At 39.8% G+C, this 25,376-nt stretch overlaps 2 protein-coding genes across 5 annotated transcripts in view; one reads left to right on the forward strand and one right to left on the reverse strand.

Annotated features, from left to right (window-relative positions):
• The window catches only part of CDC20B (cell division cycle 20B), a 68,357-nt gene that overhangs the window by 210 nt on the left and 42,771 nt on the right, over positions 1-25,376 (forward strand). Inside the window, exons 2-5 of one of the 3 annotated variants that reach the window (XM_070774683.1) lie at positions 1,407-1,473; positions 1,780-1,820; positions 2,592-3,575; positions 3,840-3,902. In XM_070774683.1, coding sequence (XP_070630784.1) covers positions 3,513-3,575; positions 3,840-3,902 — 126 coding nt within the window. In that variant the 5' untranslated portion in view covers positions 1,407-1,473; positions 1,780-1,820; positions 2,592-3,512. Of the gene's footprint in view, positions 1-11; positions 1,296-1,406; positions 1,474-1,779; positions 3,576-3,839; positions 3,903-25,376 lie in introns of those variants that run through there. The other 2 variants (XM_070774682.1, XM_070774681.1) reach the window with 2 other exon arrangements.
• Positions 14,007-18,835, reverse strand: GPX8 (glutathione peroxidase 8 (putative)). 2 transcript variants are annotated; one of them, XM_019983073.2, is made up of 3 exons: positions 18,592-18,834; positions 17,718-17,979; positions 14,007-14,604 (listed from the first exon to the last, which is right to left on the reverse strand). In XM_019983073.2, exons 1-3 carry the CDS (start codon positions 18,793-18,795, stop codon positions 14,441-14,443), a joined length of 630 nt encoding a protein of 209 aa, XP_019838632.1. In that variant the 5' UTR covers positions 18,796-18,834; the 3' UTR covers positions 14,007-14,440. The 2 variants fall into 2 exon arrangements, with proteins under 2 accessions (XP_019838632.1, XP_019838634.1); XM_019983075.2 differs by lacking the exon at positions 17,718-17,979 and having other exon boundaries at positions 18,592-18,835.

The following is a 25,376-nucleotide window of genomic DNA, read 5'->3' on the forward strand; positions in this document are numbered from 1 at the left end:
AAGTCTGTAAATACGTTGGAAAAGGTTTGACGATGCTTTGAGGAAAGGAATAGTAGCTTGGGAGAGCGGGTGAAGGGAGCTTACTTTGTATATTGTACATTTCTGAGATAGTGAACGTTGTTATTATTTAGAGTGAAAATGTGATCATGTAAGTAACAAAACCCGCTGCGTTTGGGAAGCTTGGATATCCTTTTCCTTCCCATCGGTAGAACCCTGCTCAGACTCAGAGCACCAGCAAGAGATGAGCCCGGAAAAGCTTCTTCCCTCTCGCCCTTCTCTGTGCCTCTCTAAACCACCTGTTTTCCCCGTCACCTTCTTATTCCACATCCTTGGAGGTGGACTCTGGCCTTTGCCAAGGGATCTTCCTCACAGCCTTTCTCATTATTACAAATCTATCTTCAAAATCCACTCCTAAAGATATTTTGAGGATAGTAAATTACACAGGCCCTGAACATTTGAATTAGCCCGTTATTCGTAAAACATATTTGACAAAAAGTTAAGATAAAATGTTTATAGAGTATGTATATATAGATATATATTTCCTAAACAGTTGTACCGTAGTTTTTTTCTATTTGTATAACCACATGATGTTTAATTAAAAAATTTTTTAAGGTTTCATTTTGAACTAATTTGGCTTAGAAAAAGTTACAAAAATGGTGGATAGAATCCCATTATGTCCTTCACTCAACTTCCCTAAATATTAACATTAAACATACCAATAATAAATGATTATAGCCAGGTAATTAGCATTACTATTACTCTATTAACTAATCAACAAGATATTATTCACATTTCCACAAGTATCCAACAAATGTACTTTAGTCACCGGCGCCCCCCTCCCCCGCCCCGCCCCCGCCCGTCTAGATTTCAATCCAGGATCTCATAATGCATTTAATTGTCATGTCTAATTAGTTTCTTCTGACCTGTGGCAGTTTCTCAGTCTTTCTACCTGTCTGACACTTTTGAAGAGTACTACTGGCCAATTATTTTGAAATGTCCTTCAATTTGGGTTTATTTAGTATTTTCTCATTATTGAAGTTACAATTTTGGGGGGCAAGAATATCACAGAAGTAATGTTGTCCCCTTCCAAGTACACAACATCAAGAGGCACATGAGGTTTATGTGTCATTAATGGTGAGATTACTTAGTGAAGGTAGTGTCTGCCAGGTTTGTCCAATGAAAAGTCATAATTTTTCTTTTTGTATTTAATCATAGGAAGAAAACATCCTCATCATATTCACACCAATTTTAGCATTCATGGTTTCTGACTGGGATAGTGTGATATTTGCTAAATGGTGATTTTTCTGTTTCCATTATCCTGAAGTTAAATTTCAATCTGAATATTTAAAATGCACAATAGCTTTTAAAAGGAAAATTTTGACTAATATTTTTCTACTTTACATTAGGGAGAAAAGGTTTTTGGAGGCTGTGAGATATACCATGGAATTAGTGGCTACAATGGAATTTATGAAGGTATTACTCATAGAAAACTGAATCCTAAATGAATAATTTGCTATCCTTAGTACTTGTAAAAAACATGGGGTCTAAAATCACAATTTATATGTATTTATAAGCTCATTAATTGAATTGGTTGTTACTCCCAAGTTTGTACCCATTCTTATAAATGGGTAAATGTAAAATGGTATTTAAAATAGACCAAAGATAAAAAGCCTTTAATACTATTTCCAATGTATTGCTATTTTTAGTTGGTATTGAAAACTAATCTTTTAAATCCACAGTACATCTGACTCTTATCCAATGATATTTCACTTTATTTAGCCTCCTTGTTTGCTGAAAGGATTTACTGGAAGTTGGAATGAGTATCCTTTGAATGCACTGAAAGGAAAGTAGAAGTCTTGTGGGTGAAGTTTAGAGATCTTTTAATCCAAGGGTTATTTGACTAGCAAGAATTTTGATGAATCTCATTTGAAGATTGTTACCCTGTGCAGCATTTCCCCTAACCTTTATCATTGTGGATAGAAAATTGTCTTAAGATTGGGTCTTAGCCTTGGTGCTGTTTCTCTTGCTTTCAGTGTGGAGGAAAGCAGGAGACTGAGTTTAGATTTTTTTAAAAAATCACTGACCTTTTTGACTATCATCATATCTGTTAACTCTCCCCACCCCCTCAAATGGATAAACTCATATGTTGTACTAGAGGGAAAAGATCCCCTGGAGAAGGGAATGGCAACCCACTCCAGTATGCTTGCCTGGAGAATTCCATGGACAGAGGAGCTTGGTGGACTACAGTCCATGGGGTCACAGAGTCTGACACAACTGAGTGACTAACACTTTCAGTCCATTGTCAGTTGGGGGCGGGGCAGGGAGGAGGTAGGTGATAAGGGGAGTGGGGAGCAGGCTTTCAGACTGTCAGAGGTTTCCCAGACGGTTTCCCCTCCTGCCATACGGACAGCTCTCCTCTCCTGGCAGCCTGGCAGCTCAGGTGTGGCAGCTGAGGCTGCACAGCCCATCTGGCTCCTTTTCGTTTTTCCCCAAGCCCCTCCTTCAACCCCCAATATCATCCTCTTCTTTATCACATATTCCCTAGTCTCCTCAGCTCTCTTGCTGGGTCTTCACTCCTTATCAGGTCACAGGCTCTTTCACCAACTCAATAACCGTTGTTTGGGAAGAAAGCTCATAAGATCAAGTGAGAGAAGCTGACCACTTAGAGCAAAGGAGAATTTCTTGAATAAATACGTCAGTGCTCCCCCCTTTCTTATCAGCATAGAAATCTTGCCACATTTTCCAGTCAGTTTGAATAAGGAGGGAGAGCTGATGAACACGTTGGGGGAACACGCCTAAACTCAGTTGCTTACACAACGGTGATTATCGCCCAAACAGAGGCGGCCAGAGTTACTGTACCCCTCCGATGCCTCAAAGGCAGCATGATGGGGCTGGAGAATAAGTGGGGGCCGAGGAAAAGGGTGCAGGGCCCGTTATTACGAAACATTTTTGTTTCTAGTATGGAAAGAACGTTAATTCACAGAACCCGCTTCTTTGCCCGCCAACCCCTTCGCCTCCTGCGGCTCTCCAGCCCTCCGCGCCCGCCGCAGCTCAGACCCGCCACGGCTCGCGGCAAAGCTTGGCGCTTCGGAGCGCGCCTCCGCGGACAAAGAGCTGGAGGCTGCGGGGCGGGGCCGCGGCCGGGAGGGAGGGAGGACCCAGGCGCGGGCAGGGGGAATCCCTCCCGGAGTCTGACGTCACCGCAGTTCTGGCCAATGATAAGTCGGGCAGGGGAATTCCCGCTCCGGCGGCCGCCCAGCAGGCTTTTTAAACGGTACTCTGGGGACCAAGCTCTAAGAGAGGTGGGAGGAGTGGGAGGAAAATGGAGGTTAGGAGTGAAATATGATCGTCCTAGGGGACAAGACTCCAGAGGTTTGACGATTAAGGGTCAAGACTGGCTTAGACTTGGGGTTTGACGATTAAGCGTCAAGACTGGCTTATTCTTGGGGGACAAAACCAAAAGCGGTCGAGGAGAGGCTACACTCGAGCCAGCAGGACAAACGCCTCCAGAGATGGAGTGGAAACTGGAGCGCGCCGCCCGGAGGAGGGTCCGCACTGAAGAAGAGATTCTGTGGGTGAGTAACGCCCCTCTGTTTCTTCGCCCCAGCTTCCTAAAGGGGTTTCTTGTCGAAGTCACTGTTTGTAATACCTGTCTAGGACCAAGAGGTGGTTCAGAACTCTAAATCTAATATTGAATTGTGTAATTTATATTCGGGAGATGGTTGTTTGCTTTAAAAGTGAATGTAATTTGACAAGCGGAGGCTCTAGAAACATTCACACCTCATATTATGATTTTTCTAAATAGTTTGTATTCCAATATGTTGCCTATATTTTCAAAGGAGGATGTCATGCGGGTGCTCGACAAAGACATGAAGCAGAGGAGAGGTCAAGTTTCTCCCAAGGTGAGTGTCCAGTGCTTAATCGAGCTCTCTGTCTTAAATATGACTTTGAACAAACTAATTCTTGCTAAAAAGATATTTGTTGTACCTATGAAATGATCTGAAAATGTAGAAAATTTGTACGTCTCATATCATCACTAACCTCAGAGTCTATATCTAAAACATTTTTGTAAGAAATTGAAGATATCTGCCAAATAACGGTAATCATTTGTATCTGAATGGTACTTTTCAGTTTTTGCCTCTACAGAAAAAAAAAAATGAAGCTTGAATGTGTCAGGTAGGCAGTGCATCTCTAGCTGGCTGTTAAAATTTCTTTTTAACAGTTGCTAGTTGCACTCCCCTCTGTTGCATTCATAATCTTGCCTTCCAAAGAACCGGAAATGGTGCCATCTTGTGGTCAAGAGGAGAAGTGCATAAATTCACCGTCCTACTACTGCTTCTGCCAAGTCGCTTCAGTCGTGTCCTACTCTGTGCGACCCCATAGACGGCAGCCCACCAGGCTCCCCCTTCCCTGGGATTCTCCAGGCAAGAACACTGGAGTGGGTTGCCATTTCCTTCTCCAATGCATGAAAGTGAAAAGTGAAAGTGAAGTTGCTCAGTCGTGTCCGACCCTCAGCGACCCCATGGACTGCAGCCTTCCAGGCTCCTCCATCCATGGGATTTTCCAGGCAAGAGTACTGGAGTGGGGTGCCATTGTATTCACCGTCCTAGCTTAGTAATTTAACTGTTGATCCAGTTAAATTTCACCTTGAAAGTCTGAACGCAAAGGTTTTCAGCTTCTCTTGTAATCAGTGTGAAAATAAAACAAATCCAAAGATTTTCATCTTAACTTTTACACATAAATAGCTCTTTTACTTTATGGATCCCAGGTGGCACTAGAGATAAAGAATGCAGGAGACGAAAGAGACGCGGATTCGATCCCTAGGTTGGGAAGATCCGGTGGAGAAGGAAATGGCAACCCACTCCAGTGTTTTTGCCTGGAGAATTCCATGGTCAGAGGCGCCTGGTGGGCTGCAGTCCATAGGGTCGCACAGAGTCAGACACGGCTGAAACAACTTAGCACGCATGCATATGATTTAGATTTTAGATTCCTCCTTATCAGGATTCACTTTTTTTCTCTCTAAATAGTTCACATTCCTTTAGTCTTTACGCATCGATTATAGTTTCAAATCCACCAGTTTTAGGGTTTTCTAGACCTTCACATTTTTCTGTATTTCTTTGGTGACACAATAAATTCAACACATAACTTTCAGAATGCACTTTCAGAATGTAATGACTAATATCCTTTGTATCAGAAAACAAATGGCATTTAATTCCTTAAATTCCCTGAATACTCATATATTTATTTTTCCTGAACGTAGCTGAAGATTTGTCTTATGCCCAGATTTTGGATAACCATGACTCCTAGGTATTTTACTATTTAATACAAACGACTGGCCTTTTGGTCTGTGAATAAAAGTCATTGGAAAAACTGTAGTTAATTATAACTTTCTTAATTCACTTGTAAGCCATAACATATTTTCATATCTGAGCCTTAGTTTATAAACCTAAGTGGAAGTATTTTGAAAGTTTTCTTTTTTTAAGTTTTTGAATAGATGAAAAAATATTGATTTTATTTCTTATAATATTTTTGGAGAAACAGGTTTTGTCTATAAGTTTTTTAAAATGTGACTATTAAGATGAAAGTTCTGCCACTGTTTCATGTTACAAATTTAGCCTCAGTGACTTCATGGGCCATGATGAGCAGCAGTGACCTGAATCAGGTAGGCAGTGTATTGTTAGCTGGCTGCTTTGGGTCAATTCAGCAGCCACAACTGCCCTGCCACTTGCTTCTGGATAAATTCTTCTTGTTAACGAAGTACACCGGTGACCTATGTGTGATGGGTTGGCAGTGTATTGTTAGCTGGTTGAATATGTGAGTGCCATCAGCTAACATGCAACTGCTATCTTATTGCATGTATAATGAGCATCAGTAATGGGTATAATTAAATCTAAGTAATATGTGTGTGTGTATGTGTACTTTTTGCCATGAGCCAGGGCCTTCTTTACATAATGCTTATTACGACTTTTAGTTATAATACAATGAACAGTTTATAATGATGAAGGAACTACTCAATAATAGTCAACTATTACTTAATTATGTTAAAAATTTCAGATAATATTCTGGAGTCTGCATACTTGTAGACAGTATTAAAGTATTTGAGAAATTATATATTTTAAGTATAAAATTTAGAATATAATGACAATTTGGAATGGAAAAACTAAAATGTTTCCTCCAATTTTCAACTAAGTCTTCAATATTCCTTTTGAATGATTAGTTTCTTAATTTGACATTAGAGTAGGTCTCAGTTACCATGTGTGTATACAGCTAAAGGAAGAATTTAGGTAACTTGCCAAATGAGTCAGTCAACTAAAACATTTTCACTTGAATATGAAGAAAATTGGGGATTTAGGGGGGCTGGGGCTGGGGTGAATTGTTTAGAAGACTTGTCTCCAGTCTTCATTTTCTGTAAAATCACAGACTCATACAGTGTTTAGAAAAGAGCATGAGATTTAGTTTGTGAAGGGGGAGAACTGACCATTAAATATAACTTTAAATATTTTCTCATTCCCTTGGAGCACATTTTGACCCATGGAGCAGTTTCAGGTTTGTGCTGGGTCCCAGACACACTGTGGTCGTGTGGACATTTGCAGCAAGTTCATGGAACTGACTTTGCTGGTTTGGTCAATTATTTTCACCCTAAATGAGATGTGAGAAATACATCACATTCTTTATTGCATTGGATTATAAGTTATTGGTAAAATAATCTAAATTCTTATTTAAATGTAAATGTTTTTAGAACCATGGGTTAAATAGATACCTATGATTTGACTCTTAAGTGTTTTGCTACGTTTAAATCTTATCTCTTTGTTGTTGCCTAGTATCATTCCATTTTCAGCATCTTTGTATTTAAGTATCCTTTACATGTAAATATTGTTTTCATCTTGTTTTTCTAAGGTTAAATTTCAATATGTTATTTTCTATAGACAATCACTGATCTGTTGATAAAAAATAAAACCTACTAAATTTAGGAGGCTGGTCCTTTGTGTTTCACTTTTTAAAAATTTTTGTAAAGAGCAAGACATAAAATGCCAACATTGATACTGAATAAACAGAAGACATAGTTGTTCTTATTACTGAGACCATGAGAAAGAAGAAAGAATGGAGTGCAGTAAAAATAAATGAGATCAGTGGGTAAGGAGTTGATTGTATGTATAAATTCAAAAAGAAAACTTTGCCATAGAAATGAGAAGGAAAGAGAGGGGTCACACTTGGGATGTCAAAGGAAGAGAATGGAAAGAGGGTTGAAAAAGAAGAGGGAGGCAGGCAACACTGGTTCAAAGTATTTTTTCTTGGGTGTTTTCTCTTGCGGCAGCCCCATTGGTGCTGGGGATGTAATTGCTTCCCATCACTCCCTCTGGAAAATGCCCTAGCTCCTCACTACTCTTTACTTGCCCTCCCCCAGCAGCCCCTGCCCCCAAAAGAGAAGGCTTCCCTCAGCAAAGTGTGGCCTTAACTATTCAGAGGGAAGAGGGTATGTGGAGAATGGAAAGAAGTGTGATGTATTAGTTTCTTGGTGTAACAGTTAGGATTTTATTGTTCCCTGGGGAAGATGAAGTCAAGCTGAGGGATAAATATAGAGTGTCACCATATTAGCTTCACCCAAACCTGACATTTTTCTTTCAAAGGGAAATGTTGTCAGGACTACACGTGATTTTGTACAGGGATCACTCAGGATTTTCCAGCTCATGATGGGCAGTCTTGAAACAGCCATTATGTTTAAAGAAAATAGACAAGTAGTTTTTGTTTTCCTTCTTAGATTTTGTATATATATATTTTTCTTATTTTTTACTGGAGTGTTTTCCTACTTGAAATTACCTGCAGTCCAGTTAGGTCATTATAGTGTGAGTATACAGTTAAAATGTTAGCAGCTTTTCGTAGTTCAGTAACTGCATATACATCCACATTTATATATAACCTGTCAAAATAGTATATATGTGATAACAAGAAGGAGTATATATGTTATGTTTTTGCTTCAGATTTTTCTCTTTGGAGATTCTTATGATACCCTGATTAAGTCTGATTTAAATCTTTTTGGGCTAGAGCCAGCTTGTCCTAGTTGGTGAGAATCGATTGCTAAATTTTCAGAAATTTTACAAGCCAGTTATGAAACGATTAGTAGATTAAAATTGACTATGTGCAAGTGTTCACGCCATAGAAATTGGAAATGCCGCACTTGGAACTCCTCCACTAGGGATTTGGTTGTTAAGTGTTCATGAGTCACCACTGTATGTTTGTTACATGGTGGTGGTTTAGTCACTAAGTCCTGTCTGACTCTTGTGACCCCATAGACTGTAGCCCACCAGGGTCCTCTGTCCATGGGATTTCCCAGGCAAGAATACTGGAGTGGGTAACCATTCCCTTCTCCAGAGGATCTTCCTGACCCAAGGATTGAACCTGGGTCTCCTGCATTGCAGGTGGATTCTTTACTGAGCTACCAGGGAAGCCCATATATACTATCAGTTCAGTTCAGTTCAGTCGCTCAGTCGTGTCCGACTCTTTTCGACCCCATGAATCACAGCACACCAGGCCTCCCTGTCCATCACCAACTCCCGGAGTTCACTCAAATTCATGTCTATCGAGTCGGTGATGCCATCCAACCATTTCATCCTCTGTAGTCCCCTTCTCCTTCTGCTCCCAATCCCTCCCAGCATCAGAGTCTTTTCCAATGAGTCAACTCTTCGCATGAGGTGGCCAAAGTACTGGAGTTTCAGCTTTAGCATCAGTCCCTCCAATGAACACCCAGGACTGATCTCCTTTAGAATGGACTGGTTGGATTTCCTCGCAGTCCAAGGGACTCTCAAGAGTCTTCTCCAACACCACAGTTCAAAAGCATCAATTCTTCAGTGCTCAGCTTTCTTCACAGTCCAACTCTCACATCCATACATGACCACTGGAAAAAACCATAGCCTTGACTAGACGGACCTTTGTTGGCAAAGTAATGTCTCTGCTTTTCAATATGCTATCTAGGTTGGTCATAACTTTCCTTCCAAGGAGTAAGAGTCTTTTAATTTCATGGCTGCAGTCACCATCTGCAGTGATTTTGGAGCCCCAGAAAATAAAGTCTGACACTGTCTCCACTGTTTCCCCATCTATTTGCCATGAAGTGATGGGACCAGATGCCATGATCTTCGTTTTCTGAATGTTCAGCTTTAAGCCAACTTTTTCACTCTCCTCTTTCACTTTTCATCAAGAGGATTTTTAGTTCCTCCTCACTTTCTGCCATAAGGGTGGTGTCATCTGCGTATCTGAGGTTATTGATATTTCTCCCGGCAATCTTGATTCCATCTTGTGCTTCTTCCAGTCCAGCTTTTCTCATGATGGACTCTGCATATAAGTTAAACAAGCAGGGTGAAAACAAGCAGGGTGACAATATACAGCCTTGACTGGTTCCTATTTGGAACCAGTCTGTTGTTCCATGTCCAGTTCTAACTGTTGCTTCCTGACCTGCATATAGGTTTCTCAAGAGGCAGGTCAAGTGGTCTGGTATTCCCATCTCTTTCAGAATTTTCCACAGTTTATTGTGATCCACACAGTCAAAGGCTTTGGCATAGTCAATAAATCAGAAATAGATGTTTTTCAGGAACTCTCTTGCTTTTTCGATGATCCAGCAGATGTTGGCAATTTGATCTCTGCCTTTTCTAAAACCAGCTTGAACATCTGGGAAGTTCATGATTCACGAATTGCTGAAGCTCGGCTTGGAGAATTTTTAGCATTTCTTTACTAGCATGTGAGATGAGTGCAATTGTGTGGTAGTTTGAGCATTCTTTGGCATTGCCTTTCTTTGGGATTGGAATGAAAACTGACCTTTTCCAGTCCTGTGGCCACTGCTGAGTTTTCCAAATTTGCTGGCATATTGAGTGCAGCACTTTCACAGCATCATCTTTCAGGATTTGAAATAGCTCAACTGGAACTCCATCACCTCCACTAGCTTTGTTCATAGTGATGCTTTCTAAGGCCCACTTGACTTCACATTCCAGGATGTCTGGCTCTAGGTGAGTGATCACACCATTGTGATTAACTATAGTTATTAAGAATTACATTTATGTACATATATACATGCTGTAGGTACACTATGATTAGTATAAAATTTCAAAAATGAAATACAACTTCTAGGGAATATTTCTGGCCAATTCATATTTATTCAAATCTCCAGCACACTCTGCTATGTGTAACAGCACACTCTGCTGCTATTAGATGAAGATCAGGAGTTAGTAGGAAGTACTCCTCTCCACTTCCCAAACAAACTGAAACTAACTTCAAGTCATTGAATTAATAACCACTAAAAGTAAAATAGATTTAGTCTGTGTCAGAAGAGCAACTACTGAATACTCTTTTACCTACTATTTTTCTGTTATCCTTCTCAATCAGGCAGCCTGTAGCAGTTTATGTCCCAGACTTTTTGATGCTGAGATAGAGCTTATGCTCAATTCAGGAAAGATGCATTTTTTTTCCCTCTGTGTGTTTGCTGGCAGTGTTCATGAGACATTTAAGGTCTGGGTAGCAACACATGAGCAAATGGCTCTCTTCCCTTTTACCACATGTAGCCTGGTTGGACAGGCTTCCCAGGTGACTCAGTGGGTAAAGAACCCACCTGCAATGCAGGAGATGCCAGAGATGTGGGTTTGATTTCTGGGTCGGGAAGATCCCCTGGAGGAGAGCACGGCAACCCATTCCAGTATTCTTGCCTGAAGAATCCTGTGGACAGAGGAGCCTGGCAGCCTACCGTCCATAGGTCACATCAAGTCAGACACAACTGAAGTGACTGAGCACACAGCACGGCCTGGTTGGATGCGATAACCCTGAATGGACACCCATATGTCACACATTCAAATCCCCACCTGCCCTCCCTGCATGTTCAGAGTGGTGAGAGGAGAGAAGTCTAATCTAGTGGAGATTGCAGACTGAATAAGGCAAGCAAATCAGGAGATACATAAGTGAAAAACCCACTTTGTATGCCTTTGGAGAGAACTAGTGGTTTGGGGCAGGATGGACATCTGAATTGTGTTCTCCGGGACAGTTCTGGTCTGTCTGGCAGTGGGGTATTGGTGTAGCCTCTGCAGTGCTGCACATACCCTGATGTGAGCGCATAAACACCCCAGCAGTCTCACAGCACTGCTGTGAACTCATGGAAGTCATAAGTGGGAGTATGTGGCAAGGATGTTCTGGAAGCAGCACTTGAGGGCTCAACAAAGTTTTGCTTAGAGGCCAGAATTCAAATTGCTTAAAGGCTTTTGGTGGCACACTTGCAAAGGATGGATAGACTGGTTAGGTGGTTTCCATTTCTTCAACAATAGGTTAGTATTGATTTCTGATCACTTGACACACCTTGGTAACTTGGAAGGGGCTTTTTGTTCAGTTTGACTCCCCCCACCCCCACCATGACCAATTTACAGGTGAGAAAACTGAAAAGTAGTGCCCTGGCTGAAGGCCCTGCTGCTGGTGAGAGGGAGAAGCAGGCTTGCTTACACACTGCCATTCTTTAGGTACTCCGGTAGATCCCCTTGACCTGAGGGGAACCACACTCCACCCCTACCTGAGAGCTTACTAAATCCATTCAGAGCTGGGGGTTGGACATATATGTTGAAGCAGAAGGTATTCCAGGATATATTTGGTTTAAGAACTTGTAAGTGCTGTAGCAGAATTGTATACTCAGGTGGGCATTGCTGATTTCATCATGAAAAAGAATCTTCACTTTCACTCATCAGGTCAGAATTGGAGAGTCAATTCAGTTATTTAGATTGGGTCTTTCTTCTTAGCCAAATTTTTTCACATTGTTTTGCCCCCACTCAGTCAGTTCAGTTCAGTTGCTCAGTTGTGTCCGACTCTTTGTGACCCCATGAATCGCAGCATGCCAGGCCTCCCTGTCCATTACCAACTCCCGGAGTTCACTCAGACTCACATCCATTGAGTCAGTGATGCCATCCAGCCATCTCATCCTCTGTCGTCCCCTTCTCTTCCTGCCCCCAATCCCTCCCAGCATCAGAGTCTTTTCTAATGAGTCAACTCTTCGCATGAGGTGGCCAAAGTACTGGAGTTTCAGCTTTAGCATCATTCCTTCCAAAGAAATCCCAGGGCTGATCTCCTTCAGAATGGACTGGTTGGATCTCCTTGCAGTCCAAGGGACTCTCAAGAGTCTTCTCCAACACCACAGTTCAAAAGCATCAATTCTTCTGCATTCAGCTTTCTTCACAGTCCAACTCTCACATCCATACTGACCACTGGGAAAACCATAGCCTTGACTAGACGAACCTTTGTTGGCAAAGTAATGTCTCTGCTTTTGAATATGCTATCTAGGTTGGTCATAACTTTCCTTCCAAGGAGTAAGTGTCTTTTAATTTCATGGCTGCAGTCACCATCTGCAGTGATTCACTATTCCTGTTTAATTCCTTTATGAAATAAGATTAATTTCATGGGGCGAAGGTTGCTTTGTTAGTAATTAGAAGGCTGACAAAACATAAAGATCAGGACTTTGGAAGAAAAGATATGTTGTGATTCTCAACAGACTCAGTGATTGCTGATGTTTCTCCTATAATTACACTCACTCCTTTTTTACATTAACCATTTTGACTGTTTGGAGTTGATTCTTCTTATTATAGCCATGAGAATGATGTACCATTGAATTCTTTCCAAATGGCTAATCTAGTTTGACCAGATTAGCAACCAAAATTAACCTGTAAGGAATTAACCAAAATTAACCTGAAAGAATCAAGCTGAATGATCATATACTTATGGCTTTTTTCTTACACTTGGAATTTTCACTCAGAAATACAGATTGACTCAAGTGTTAATATTTTAATTGTGGAATTTGAGTTGCTTCTGGAAAATAAGAAATACTGAAAATGATCAAGCCTTTTTCAAATGTTATGTCATTTATATTGATATTAAATGATAATGTCATTAATAAACAACTATGCAGAGTACATCATGAGAAACTCTGGGCTGGATGAAGCACAAGCTGGAATCAAGATTGCCGGGAGAAATATCCATAACCTCAGACATGCAGATGACACCACCCTTATGGCGGAAAGTGAAGAGGAACTAAAGAGCCTCTTGATGAAAGAAGAGAGTGAAAAAGCTGGCTTAAAACAACATTCAGAAAACTAAGATCATGGCATCTGGTCCTATCACTTTATGGCAAATAGATGGGGAAACAGTGCAAACAGTGAGAGACTATATCTTTTTGGGCTCCAAAATCACTGCAGATTGTGACTGCAGCTATGAAATTAAAAGACGCTTGCTCCTTGGAAGAAAAGTTATGACCAACTTAGCATATTAAAAAGTGGAGACATTACTTTGCCAACAAAGTTCCATCTAGTCAAAGCTGTGGTTTTTCCAGTAGTCATGTATGGATGTGAGAGTTGGAATATAAAGAAAGCTGAGCACTGAAGAATTGATGCTTTTGAACTGTGGTGTTGGAGAAGACTCTTGAGAGTCCCTTGGACTGCAAAGAAATCCAACCAGGCCATCCTAAAGGAAATCAGTCCTGAATATTCATTGGAAGGACTGATGCTGAGGCTGAAACGCCAATACTTTATCCACCTAATGTAAAGAACTGACTCATTTGAAAAAACCCTGTTGCTGGGAAAGATTGAAGGTGGGAGGAGAAGGGGGCGACAGAGGATGAGATGGTTGAATGGCAACACCAACTCAATGGACATGAGTTTGAGTAAACTCTGGGAATTGATGATGGGCAGGGAGGCCTGGTGTGCTGCAGTCCTTGGGGTCGTAAAGAGTCGGACACGACTGAGTGACTGAACTGAACTGAACTGAACTGATCTGGCTGGATTGGAGAGTGGCAACCCACTCCAGTATTATTACCTGGAAAAATCCCATGGACAGAGGAGCCTCGTGGGCTACAGTCCATGGGGTAGCAAAGAGTCAGACATGACTCTTATGACTAAATGACATTGATCTGGCTGGATATAGTAAAACATACCATGACCCTATACTTAACAAACAAAATTCTGTACATGAAACAAAAAACATAAGGATTAGAATCTATGTATATTTCACATTTTCAATGTTTATTTTGCCTTTCATTACATAAAAATATCATTTACAGTTACTCTGGAAATGTCACACAGTATCTTGAATTCAAACAGTGGTCTAGTGTGTTGACATTTCCATCACGTACAATCCTAGAAAATGTCAAGTGAAACAATAGGATACTGAAGCACATTGGTATTCTGAATTATTTAGTGTGGTCGGATGAAGTATTTAATATATTTCATCTAGAGTCGTTGGCTGCTGTTTATTTTTGCTTTAGGTAACATCTATACTGTGGACATTCATTACCACTCACTAACAAGATAACATAAAAGGAAAGTTATCCTTCAGTTCCATATTTAATTGTCAGAGTTAATTTAAAAGGGGACCAAACCCCCATGGAGACATTTTTGTATTCTGACTATTGCCATATAATGGTTCAATGGCATTTTCATAGATCCTCTTTCTTTTTTATAATCATTTGTCTAATCAGAGCTGCTATCTCAGGCCTGATGACTTCAATGGGTTCCTCTGGCCTCCAGGTCTTCACAACTTGACCTTCAGGGTTGACCAGATACTTCCAAAAGTTCCACCTTGGTTCCTTCTTTGAAGAATCTAAAATATCAGAATATATTTTCATGAATAAAATTTTATTCTTTGTCAAGATTTTCATTTCTATTAGTATTTGAATAAATTACAACTTTATAGAATCAAGTTCTAGAATTGTCATCATTTCAAAAACCAAACTAAACAAAAAGCAAAACACCCAAACTCAAAGTCTGTGTAATCAGATGTCTATATACTTGGTGATTTCACTGAAGATTGTACTGAACTAGAATCATGAAATGAAATCAGCTAGATTTGTTGATCTGAACCACTAAAAAATTTACCTTATCACTAGCTGAAACTTTCAGTTGCTTAACATTTTTTCTTAAGATAAAGTGATGCTCTATGGTCTTTGGTAACATGAATGTATGGATTATTTTTCATAGTAAGTGTATGTTTTTGATGTTGTTATGTATTACTTAGTAAGGAATGCTAAATAACTGCAGACATCCTTTTGATACATATTAATTTAGGCAAGAAATGTAGAACTTTTTTCTATTTATATCATACAGGATTTGTGTGCATTATTATTGACTAGTATGAAGGGAAAAAATGGGCTTCCCTTGTGGCTCAGCTGGTGAAGAATCTGCCTGCAGTGTGGGAGACCTGGGTTTGATCCCTGGGTTGGAAAGATCCCCTGGAGAAGGGAAAGGCTACTCACTCCACTATTCTGGCCTGGAGAATTCCATGGACTGTATAGTCCACGCAGTTGCAAAGAGTTGGACATGACTGAGCGACTTCACTTCACTTCATGAGAAAAATATAAATAATTATTATATACCTAGTAATGTATGCTTAGTGCTTTAAATGGACCTCTCATTTAATCTGTATAGCAACTCTGTAAAGCTTGGCTATTATTATTATCCCCATTTTGCAGATGAGAAAAATGGAGGTCTAGACTCACGGTCGCATAGCTAGTGAATGGTAGAATCCGGATTGATATCCAGTCCTTTCTATTAGAAGAGCTCATGCTCTTAAAATAGGGTACAAGGCAAAGCAAGTAGATATTAGGAGGAAGACGACAAGTTCATTTTTGTGCATGAGGGGATTCAGGTTATGTGGGACACCCCATAAGAGGAAGCTTTGGAGCTTAGGAGCTAGAGCTTACCCAGGGAAAGGGGACAGAGTAAGGAGAGCCCAGGTGGATGTGGCAGAATCCTGAGGATCAGTAGAGGTAAGGGTGGATGGAATAAAGGAACCTGGAAAGAAGAGAAGGAGCTGGAGTAGAAGTCATAGGCACTGAGACCCACTAGGTTCAGGAGGGTCATTGGAATGAGAGATCAAACACGGTGCTCTAAGAAGGAAGCAGAGACAGGGAGGCAGAGAAACCAAATGTTAACTATTCTTTCAAAGATGTTAGTGATGAGGTAGGTAGAGGGAACATACTGCTTAGAGTTTTTAAAGGTGGGCGATCCTTTGTTTATTATGCTGGGGAAAGAACCAATAAGGGAGCATAGGTTAAAAAAAATAAAAAAGTAGCCTAATGTTTACTTATGTGTGCTATATTTTGCATACTGTGCCAAGGATTTACACTGATTATTTCATTATTAGGAGTATTGCTGATTAGCTCAAACATAATTGACTTGGTAGGAGCATCATATTATTGGTTAAAGTCTTCTTATAATCATTCTGAACAATAGACATTTTCTATAAAGGAAAATGTATTTTAAAAGATAACATTCATCTTTGTGTGAATTAGAAAAAGATACCCTTCTAGGTGGGAACAGTCCCTAGGCACATATGTTTCATTTGCCTGGGTTTCAGCCTCCATGTGACCCCTTATTCCTGTTCAGTGAACAACCTGAACACCTCTACAGAGCCATCTTGTTTGTGATCACATCTATTTTGGCCAACTTAAAAAGATCTAATTTTCATTTAGCCATCATTTCATAGTCTTTGCCTTTGGAGCTTCATCTAACTTTAGTGAAACCTTAAATCACTGTTACCTTTTTGATTACACAGGGTAAGTGGAGTTTCTTTTTTAGTGACAAAGGGGAAGAACCTAGGAGCTATTGTGCTCAAGTATTTGGCTGTTATAATTGAGAGATTACTACACGGACACATGCTCTGGCTTTTCTTCACCTCAGTGTATCCTGGAAATAAAAGGAATAAAGACCTCACTTTCGTTGTTATTGATGGTGTTAGGCATTATGCTGACTTTCCCTAGAAATTTGAATACCGTGTTTTTGGAAGATTCTGCTTTCATACTTAAGTATTATAGAATATCATTAGCCAGTTTGTTGGATTGGAAGATTGATTGCCTGGCTAAGGTCATGGTTTTAGCAAAATTCAAATTACCTGCAGTGGAAACGACTGAGGCAATCATCCACATAAGTTAGATGAGAGGACATGAGCTGAATGTCCTTTAGAATAGGGTCTGGCACAGTGGAAGCTCTGTAAGTAAGTACTTTATTTTTATTATTAACACACTTAACCCTGCAAACAATCTTAAGGGGTAGATACTATTGATGTCATTTTACAAAGGAGGAAACAGACACAGAGAAGTTAAGTTACATGCCTGGAGTCACACAGCAAAGGCAACAGAGCAGGGATTTCAACCCAGGTATGCTGGGGCTAAAGCTTAGCCCTTAGTCACAATACTGCACTCCCTTTATGCTGAAAAAAATCTTTAAATAGACTTCCATAATTAGCTTAGTTACAGAGGTAGCCTTACACTACCCTCCTCCAAAAAAAAATCAGGATGTGTTATTTTGAATTTTACCAAAAACCACCTGGCAATCTGAGATGTTATTCACCCTTGAGGATAATATCTCAGATAAGGCAACAAAAAATTAACCAGAAAGATTAATTTAACTAATAATGCTCAGCAATATTGATAAAAGATGTGTAGCCAGCTTAAAGTATATTCTTTGGGAAAATAATAAGGAACAAAATACACTGTAGTAGATTTATTTTGCCATCCAAGAAGTTAAAACATTGATTTTAGGAAAGCATAACTTCTAGAAAGTTACAGAGGATGAGAATCTAGCTCTTTGATAGTTTTATAAAACTTTCCCACTAAAACATTTAAAATGAAATAGGAAAGTATGGTCCTGGTACATTTGTTTTAAAAATGAAAGCAACTAAAAACATTAAATTGGTGAGGCAAGGTAGATATTTACCAACAAGAAATCTAAATGCAGGTTCTGCTTCGGATCCTAGAATCTTAATCTTGTGGAAGATGGGGAATGTTACTCCGAAGTTATTTCTTGCAAAAGATACTACTTCCTTGCTCGGGCGGGGCTCCGATTCTCCAAACTGATTGCATGGAAAAGCCAAGACGCTGAAGTGGAATGGTCCAAACTCTTTGTGCAGTTCCTGCAGTGCTAAGTAATTTCTGTCTGTGAGTTGGCAGTCACTAGCCACGTTTACAACTAGTGCAACCTCCCGGAAAAAGAAAAAAATCCAACCGGAAAGTGAAGCAAATAAAAGATTAAAAAAAAATTCTGCAAGTAGTTAAAACCCTAAACCATTTTGGAGGAATACAACCTTTGATAGATGGTTATTTCATATTTTTATGAAATTTATTCGATACAGTAGATGTCCCCAGTTCTACTGAAAATCATAACCCGAATGCCTGAGTTAAAACTCTGAAAGATCACAGCCATTAATAAAGCCCTAGGTACTCACGAAAGTTTTTTTTTAAATAAAAGATAAAATATGATTATTGATAGGGTGCTTTTTAATGCTGTTAGATTGTGGAGTTAATACTTTCATATTCACATTATATGGCATACTCCATAATCACATTACTATTAGAATTTCCTAAATAATATAAAGTATTAATCCAGCACTTAAAACATCTTAAAGCAAATAGTTAAGATAATCAGTTATCAATTAGCATAAAAACTATGAGAGCACTGATGGCTAAAGTGATATACTAATTTCTCTGAGGACTAAATTATAACATGAACATATAACAGTAAAAAATGGACTGTTAAGACAATAAGCAGAGAACATGGACAAACAACAGAAAAATCAGAAGGTGCAACTTACTTTGCCTTTAAACTTTTCCAGAGAAACCACCCTTCCATTTGCATCTTTCACTTCAAAGGTATAAAAGCTGTTGATTTTAGGCTTTAGGAATTTGAGTTGTAGGAGGAATAGCATTACTGTGCACAGAACCATAGACAGCAAGACTGCAAATGCCTTTGCTTTGGGCCCTGAACATCTCAAAGGGTAGGCTGTGAGAGGCTCCATTTTGGATGATTCTAGAGGAAAGTCTCAGCAAGCTGGAATTCAAGGAGGAGCTGAAACTTGAAACCAGCTCCGCTTAACGGAAAGTCAGGAAGGACAGACTAGCTCCTGTCACTGCTGGGGAATAGAAAGCGCCTTCTCAGAGATGGAGCAAACTCCTAAATGAAGTAAAAAGCTCTAAAAGTATCAATGTATATACGATGTCAGTTGTAATTTTTGCTCAAAAAATGACATTTTTGGTAGCTCTTTCATATCTGCCCAACAAAGAAAATATTTCACCAGAAGATGGTGCCCTTGTATCTTAAAAGCTGTGAAGTGCTTCCAGCAGTTGGCTTGAATGTAGCGGATTGGGTGTATAATACCTAGTAGTTCAGAGTGACAATTGGTCTATTGGTATGTCACCTAATCAGTAGGAATTTGGTATTTATATGTATATAAAGTCTTATGGCTTAAGCATACTGTAAGTTCAAGGAATTTATAGTGGAAAGGGCAGTGAAATATCTGAAAAAGCTACTTGCTCCGACTTCATCCAGCTAAGGCAGAGCCAGGTGAATATAGTAAAAATAAACAGATGAAAAACAATGATGTCTTTAAAAAACCCTCCTCTATTATAAAACAAACTATAGTTCAGTGAGTTTTCAAATTTTTGGTTATGGTGCATAGTAAGAAATGCACTTTATGGTATAACTCAGTACATACACAGACAGGTGTAACTGAGAAGTTTTATTAAATGAGGTTTCCCCTTTGAACTGCAGCACATCCTGGTCTATTGTTTTTAAAACAGCCTGCTTTTGATTTCAAAATGATTTTAAGGTTCACCAATGGGCTGCAAACTCTAGACGGGGAAAAATTTAACTCTATAATAATGGAGGACTTTAACAATTAAATAAGATGGTGGTGGTGGTGCTTTAGTCGCTGTCATGCCCGACTCTTGTGACCCCATGGACTGTAGCCCACCAGGCTCCTCTGTCCATGGAATTTTTCAGGCAAGAATACTGGAGTGGGTTGCCATTTTCTTCTCCAGGGGATCTTCCTAACCCAGGGATCAAACCCAGGTCTCGGGCATTGCTGGTGGTCTCCTTCATTGCAGGCAGATTCTTAACCAACGGAGCTACCAGGGAAGATATTTCTATACAAAAGGCAAACACTGCTCCCCCAACACCCTGCCCCCCACCTTTCTACTTGGGTGTATCATCTAGTTGTTTCATCTTTTGTCTTCATTTTTTTCTGTGGCTGCCACCTTCTATGGGAAGCCTAACTTTGTTGAAAAATTTAGGAGCAAATATGGAAAGGGAATCGAAGGCTGCATATCCTGAAAGCCGTGGTTCCTTTAGCCATTTTAAAAAATGCCCTGTTTAGGACACATAGCAAGTTTTTAATGAAGTTGCTTTGTTCTCCCGGGGCCTGACTGTTGATGATGTGGTGAATTTGCAGACAGTGCTAAGAAAGTGCATGGAATGATTTGAGAAGCTTGTGAGAGTCCCTTCCCATTGCTGTTAGATCTCTGGAGATTTAGAGGAAATGCTAAAGTGGCTGCCAGCCCTGCTCCTGGGCTGTGTGTGTTTGGAGGCAGCTGAGCAATGCCCACAGCTGAGGCACCTAAACCTTCAGAGACCATAAACCACTTCACTCCCACTCTTGGCCCCTGATAAGAATGGATACAAAAGAAAACTAATCTCTTGTAAATAAAATTTCTAGTAAAAACTAAAAATGTACACAAAATGTATTCTATCACTTAACTGTGATAATATTATTTTGGTGTTCTGAACCCACTCCAGTGTTCTTGCCTGGAGAATCCCAGGGACGGGGGAGCCTGGTGGCTGCCGTCTGTGGGGTCGCACAGAGTCGGACACGACTGAAGTGACTTAGCAGCAGCTGAGTCATTGAAAAAGATAAAGCCCCTGTGTTTGTATTACATCTGAACACTGCTATCTATAGCTTAAATTCTCTGGTTTTCCTCCTCCAACTCTGATCCTTGTTTGTAGCACTGCCATCACCTGGGTGCTTGTTTCAGATTTCATCCCAGCCTGTTTTGAATCAGGGTCTGTGTTTTTACAAGATCCCCTCATGACTCAAGAGCACATTTAAGTCTGAGAAACTTTAGACCTTAATCTTTTTCTGGTTTACAGAGCAACAAGCTTCTTTCATTTCCCTTTATCTTCCACACTAAACGTATTTCATGTCTCTGTATCTACAGCAGCTACGTTAACTCCTCAGACTATCTAAGCAAACAGTTTTAAAATTTAATTCACAGAACCTGATATAATTTGAATCATGTAAATCCATCCTATTATAACTGTGCTTTGAGACGGGGGACAGAGGGAGAACTCTGGAAAGGATGTTGACTGACCATCTCCCAGCCAGGGCCCCAAAGGGTGATGTAATTTTAATAAAATCGTTATGATAGCTTCTAGTCCATTGTTTTCTGAGAATCTCCCATTGAGTGATCTGAAGCTGAAAGGACTTGAGAAGGCCAATATTATTGCAAGAAATTGCTGTAGAAGCCACCATGCTAGTTTTTACAACCAGAAATATAACAATTGTGCAGACCTGATGTTTTATGTTAGTTTGACTAGAAAATTCACTCTATATGGAAACAATTTTGAAAGCTTAAGTAAGTCTCTTGTCACGGACAAAATCAGATCAGAGTAGGTTTGTTAATTTTATGATTCTTAAGGCTTGGGAGCATGATATATACATATATAGATATATATTTAAGATATATAAGTATTCATACAGGCCGATTAACCAAACATTTAAGACAACAGTTTGGAGAATTTCCACCCTAGACAGTGGTGAACACAGATTCCGGATCTTAACAATTTCTCCTTTTTTCATTTGGCAGAGTCTTTCTCTGTATATATTTGATTTCATCATCTCTTAGCTTTCTGGGGATCTGTCATCATTGCTTACATGTTCTATCAATACTGAGACCATTTTCAGATTATAGATAAATCCACATTTTAAATTTCTCTTCATAGGGGATCATATGTTAGAAAACCCACCAACACTCTTTCAGAAGATCTAGGAAGGCTTCCAAAAGGGGGAGAAGAGATTGATGAAGTTGAAGGTCAAGGTTAAAGGAAGCTACTGGGTTAAGAATGGGCTAAAGCAGTTGATTCAGTTAATTAATCAACTCAGGCACTGTAGAAGATACCATAAAGTGTAAGTGACGCAGGCAGCTTCACACAAGTATGGAATCAAGTTTGGACACAAAACACATGTAACAACTAGGGAATGATTATAAGGAAGCAAATAACCAAGTGCTGAAGACATGACTTAACATTTGTAAGAGCTTTATACTACACATGATTCTAATAACATTTGTAGAAAGCAATTTTTATATTTAATACATAAGTATGTATATAGTTATGTTAAAGGGAATCATGTGTTGTATAAAGATCTTTACAGACCTTATGTAATAATTTTTTGAAATATGAAGAAGTTAATAGCTCCCTCATATCACAGAACTAGTAAGAGGGACAGCTAAAATTAGAATTTAGGACTTTCAACTTCATAAGCAAAATTATTTTAAAGACATTAAACTTTTTTTTTTTGTAATAGACAAAATATGCTTACTTAGGAGAAAATGTGAAAGGTCAGACTGCTGGTGAATATGACAGTACTACACCCCGACGGAGGAGCCTGGTAGGCTGTAGTCCATGGGGTCACGAAGAGTTGGACACTTACTGAGCGACTTCACTTTCACTTTCATGCATTGGAGAAGGAAATGGCAACCCACTCCAGTGTTCTTGCCTGGAGAATCCCAGGGACGGCAGAGCCTGGTGGGCTGCCATCTGTGGGGTCGCACAGAGTCGGACATGACTGAAGCGACTTAGCAGCAGCAGCAGCAGCACCACTCTGGTGAAGGGGTTTTATTCATCAGGAGACATTTAGTTTTATAAGAAATCACTGTAAGGGTCTGAAGAGGGGAGGGAGTGGAGAAGAACAGCTGAAACCTTGGCCATGTGTACTGAAGTTCTCTGGAAGGGATCAGAGTCTGCAGAGCAACAAGTCAGAGACGATAGCATTAAGAAAGGCAACCTTGGTCAGGGACATAGAAAGGAAGGCATAGATGCTAAAGACACTCTGGAGCCCCTAGTGGCAGGTGTTGGCAAGACAGAATTAAGGATGTCTCATCTTGACAGTCTTTGCTTGGGTAGTGTTGCTCCCTAGGACAAGGAGGTACTGGATGTTAAAGAAGGAGAAGATAAACATTTTGGTCTTCACGACTAAGCTAAAATAGTATTGAGGCCCTGAATTTGAAATGTCCTGTGGACTGCTGTGTTGAGCTTGTGGTGGTGAGGGTGGTGGTAGGGGCGGACATTCAGAGGCTAAGAAAGGCTGGTTGGGGGGATATGTTGGAGAGTTGTGGGTCATCTTTGCTACTTTTGTCTCTGCCACTGGGTTCTAGAAAGATCCTGACATCACCAGCATGTCTTTCCTTGGGATGTCTAAGTTTTTCCCGCCCACTGAATATTTGTGTGTCAGATTATTTATCACTAGATATGTATTTGTTTCTATTTTCCTAGTTGTTTCATTTTGTTACTTCCTGACCTTATTTTTAACCTCTCTATCCTATTTATTTTTTGGCCTTGGTGCCCTGCATTCCTCCCGATTTAGTGTCAATATGATGTGAACTCTAAAGGTAAACAAGCCACACTGATGTGCTTGGACTATCAAGTCATTCATCCCTTTTCCCTTCTTTGTCTTATTTTTCTTATCTTCCTCTTCCTCTCTATTAATAAATACTTGAGTCATTTAAAACTATGCGACAGGCATTTCCTCAGCAGGAGATAGATCCTGAAACAAAAGTTTAAAAACATTGAAGATGAAATACCACAGTCTACAGCAGTGTTTCTTAAGCTATAGTTGTTTGCATACCATCTCTGATTTTTGCCCTGTCTGCATACCATTTGTTAATGACTTAATTTTTTTTTTTTGGTTCAAATCGTCATTTATTTTACTCGAATTAATTTTCATAAGGGAAAACTTTCTATCAACTTTGAAAAATTTAAAACATTAAAAAACACACATTAAAATACATAACTCTTAAAAAATGTTCATCTGTGCCCTTAAAAACCACATGTCCTTCCTTCATGGAGGGGCTGCCTGAGAACTATATATTCAAAATGTTACCAGTGATTTGAGTTCTAACTCTTTGAATAGTCATTTGTGTCGGATATAGATTTGCCTCCTCCCACGCATCAGGGGCCTAGTTTCGTGGGGTCGGTCCTAGTTTTGTCACAGGAGAGCAGTATAAAAATACGTGTTTTCTTTTATTTCATAAATTGCTTCCCTTTAAAGAAGACAGTTCCAGGACTTTCCAATGCAAGGATGCGGGTTCGAATCCTGGTGGGAAAACTAAGATCCCACCAGCTGTGTGGCACAACCGATAAAAAATAAAGAATACAGTTCCTTTTGGGCCTCCTTCCCTCTGGACGAGGTGCCCCAGGTGCCTTCACCCCATTCGTGTGTCGCTCTGTTACTGTGTTTTCCCTGGTCTCCTATTATTGTGGTCTCTTTCCTCCAAATAAAATCAAGTTTTGAATCCTGGCTTGTCCATCTCCTTTTAAAAGAATAGTTCTGAGACTGGCCGCAGTTCTCCAGATGAGTTCTGACTCGTGCAGAGATAATCAGATCTTGCCTGCTTTTTTCCTGGACACTGTTTTTCCCTTACTAAGAGCTAAAATTGCACTACTTAAGCAAAGTAATGGCGTTATGCTGTTGTCTCATATTCTGGAGGTGGTTGGTTAATACTGCCTGTCATTTTCACTTCTTATCAGTTCTTTCCCACGTTAGGCCTGTGCAGTGAAAACAATCTAAATGGGAAGATTTTTCACATATTCTTATTGAATGGAGTTTTGCTGACTTTGGTCTTTGTCCCAGGCTTTATATTTTTAATATTTTAACTTTCTTCTCAACTTGGGAAAAATAGTTTTGATAAATTCCCATTCAGACCACTAATAACAAATTGAGCAGAGTTAGGCCAGGGACAGCCCCCTGTAGTGTATTGCAGGGGATTCATTCAGGCTCACATGGATCCAGTAAGACTTGTGCCTTCCAGACTGCTGTCTGCAAACTACTTATTTCTAGTGACTTATTCCTCCTATTGGAAAACCATGAAAAACATTTGTCTATCTAAATTTGGGGGGCATTTTCTCATTTGTCATCATAGATCACTAATCAGTGTCCATTCTGGAAGTGTTGCCAGTGTTCTGAGGTTTCATTTATCTGGTCCCAGAGATTGAACTTATTTAAAATGCTCAGATGAGTACTTACTGCTTAATTTATCTCACTCTCCAGTTTCTGCAGAAATGTTTATTATATGCTGTCCAATTTGAAAATCATTCTTAATGGAAAAGAAAGAAAGAAGATAGCTTATTTCCCTGCCTCTAGATTCTTTCTTAAATCCCTTGTGCCTTTTCAGGATTAATTGCCTCAGAGGAAAGAGATTCATTCATTTGTTCATGCACTCCTAGATGCCAATAAATATCCTGTAATCTGAGGCTAGTAAGAGAAAAGACAGAGTCTCTGGTCTTCAGGAACTGCTGATATAGTAGGAGGACATAAAAATAATCAGG

The sequence above is a fragment of the Bos indicus genome, chromosome 20, assembly GCF_029378745.1.
Source record: "Bos indicus isolate NIAB-ARS_2022 breed Sahiwal x Tharparkar chromosome 20, NIAB-ARS_B.indTharparkar_mat_pri_1.0, whole genome shotgun sequence".
In the NCBI taxonomy this organism is placed as follows: domain Eukaryota; kingdom Metazoa; phylum Chordata; class Mammalia; order Artiodactyla; family Bovidae; genus Bos; species Bos indicus.

Excerpts from the sequence above, each read along its gene's own strand:
- GPX8 (XM_019983073.2), bottom strand. The coding sequence starts at position 18,795 with ATGGAGCCTCTCACAGCCTACCCTTTGAGATGTTCAGGGCCCAAAGCA. Across the intron at positions 17,980-18,591 it reads TGGAAAAGTTTAAAGGCAAA|GTTGCACTAGTTGTAAACGT; the intron begins GTAAGTTGCACC and ends TTTTTCCGGGAG. Across the intron at positions 14,605-17,717 it reads TGCATTTAGATTTCTTGTTG|ATTCTTCAAAGAAGGAACCA; the intron begins GTAAATATCTAC and ends CTGATATTTTAG.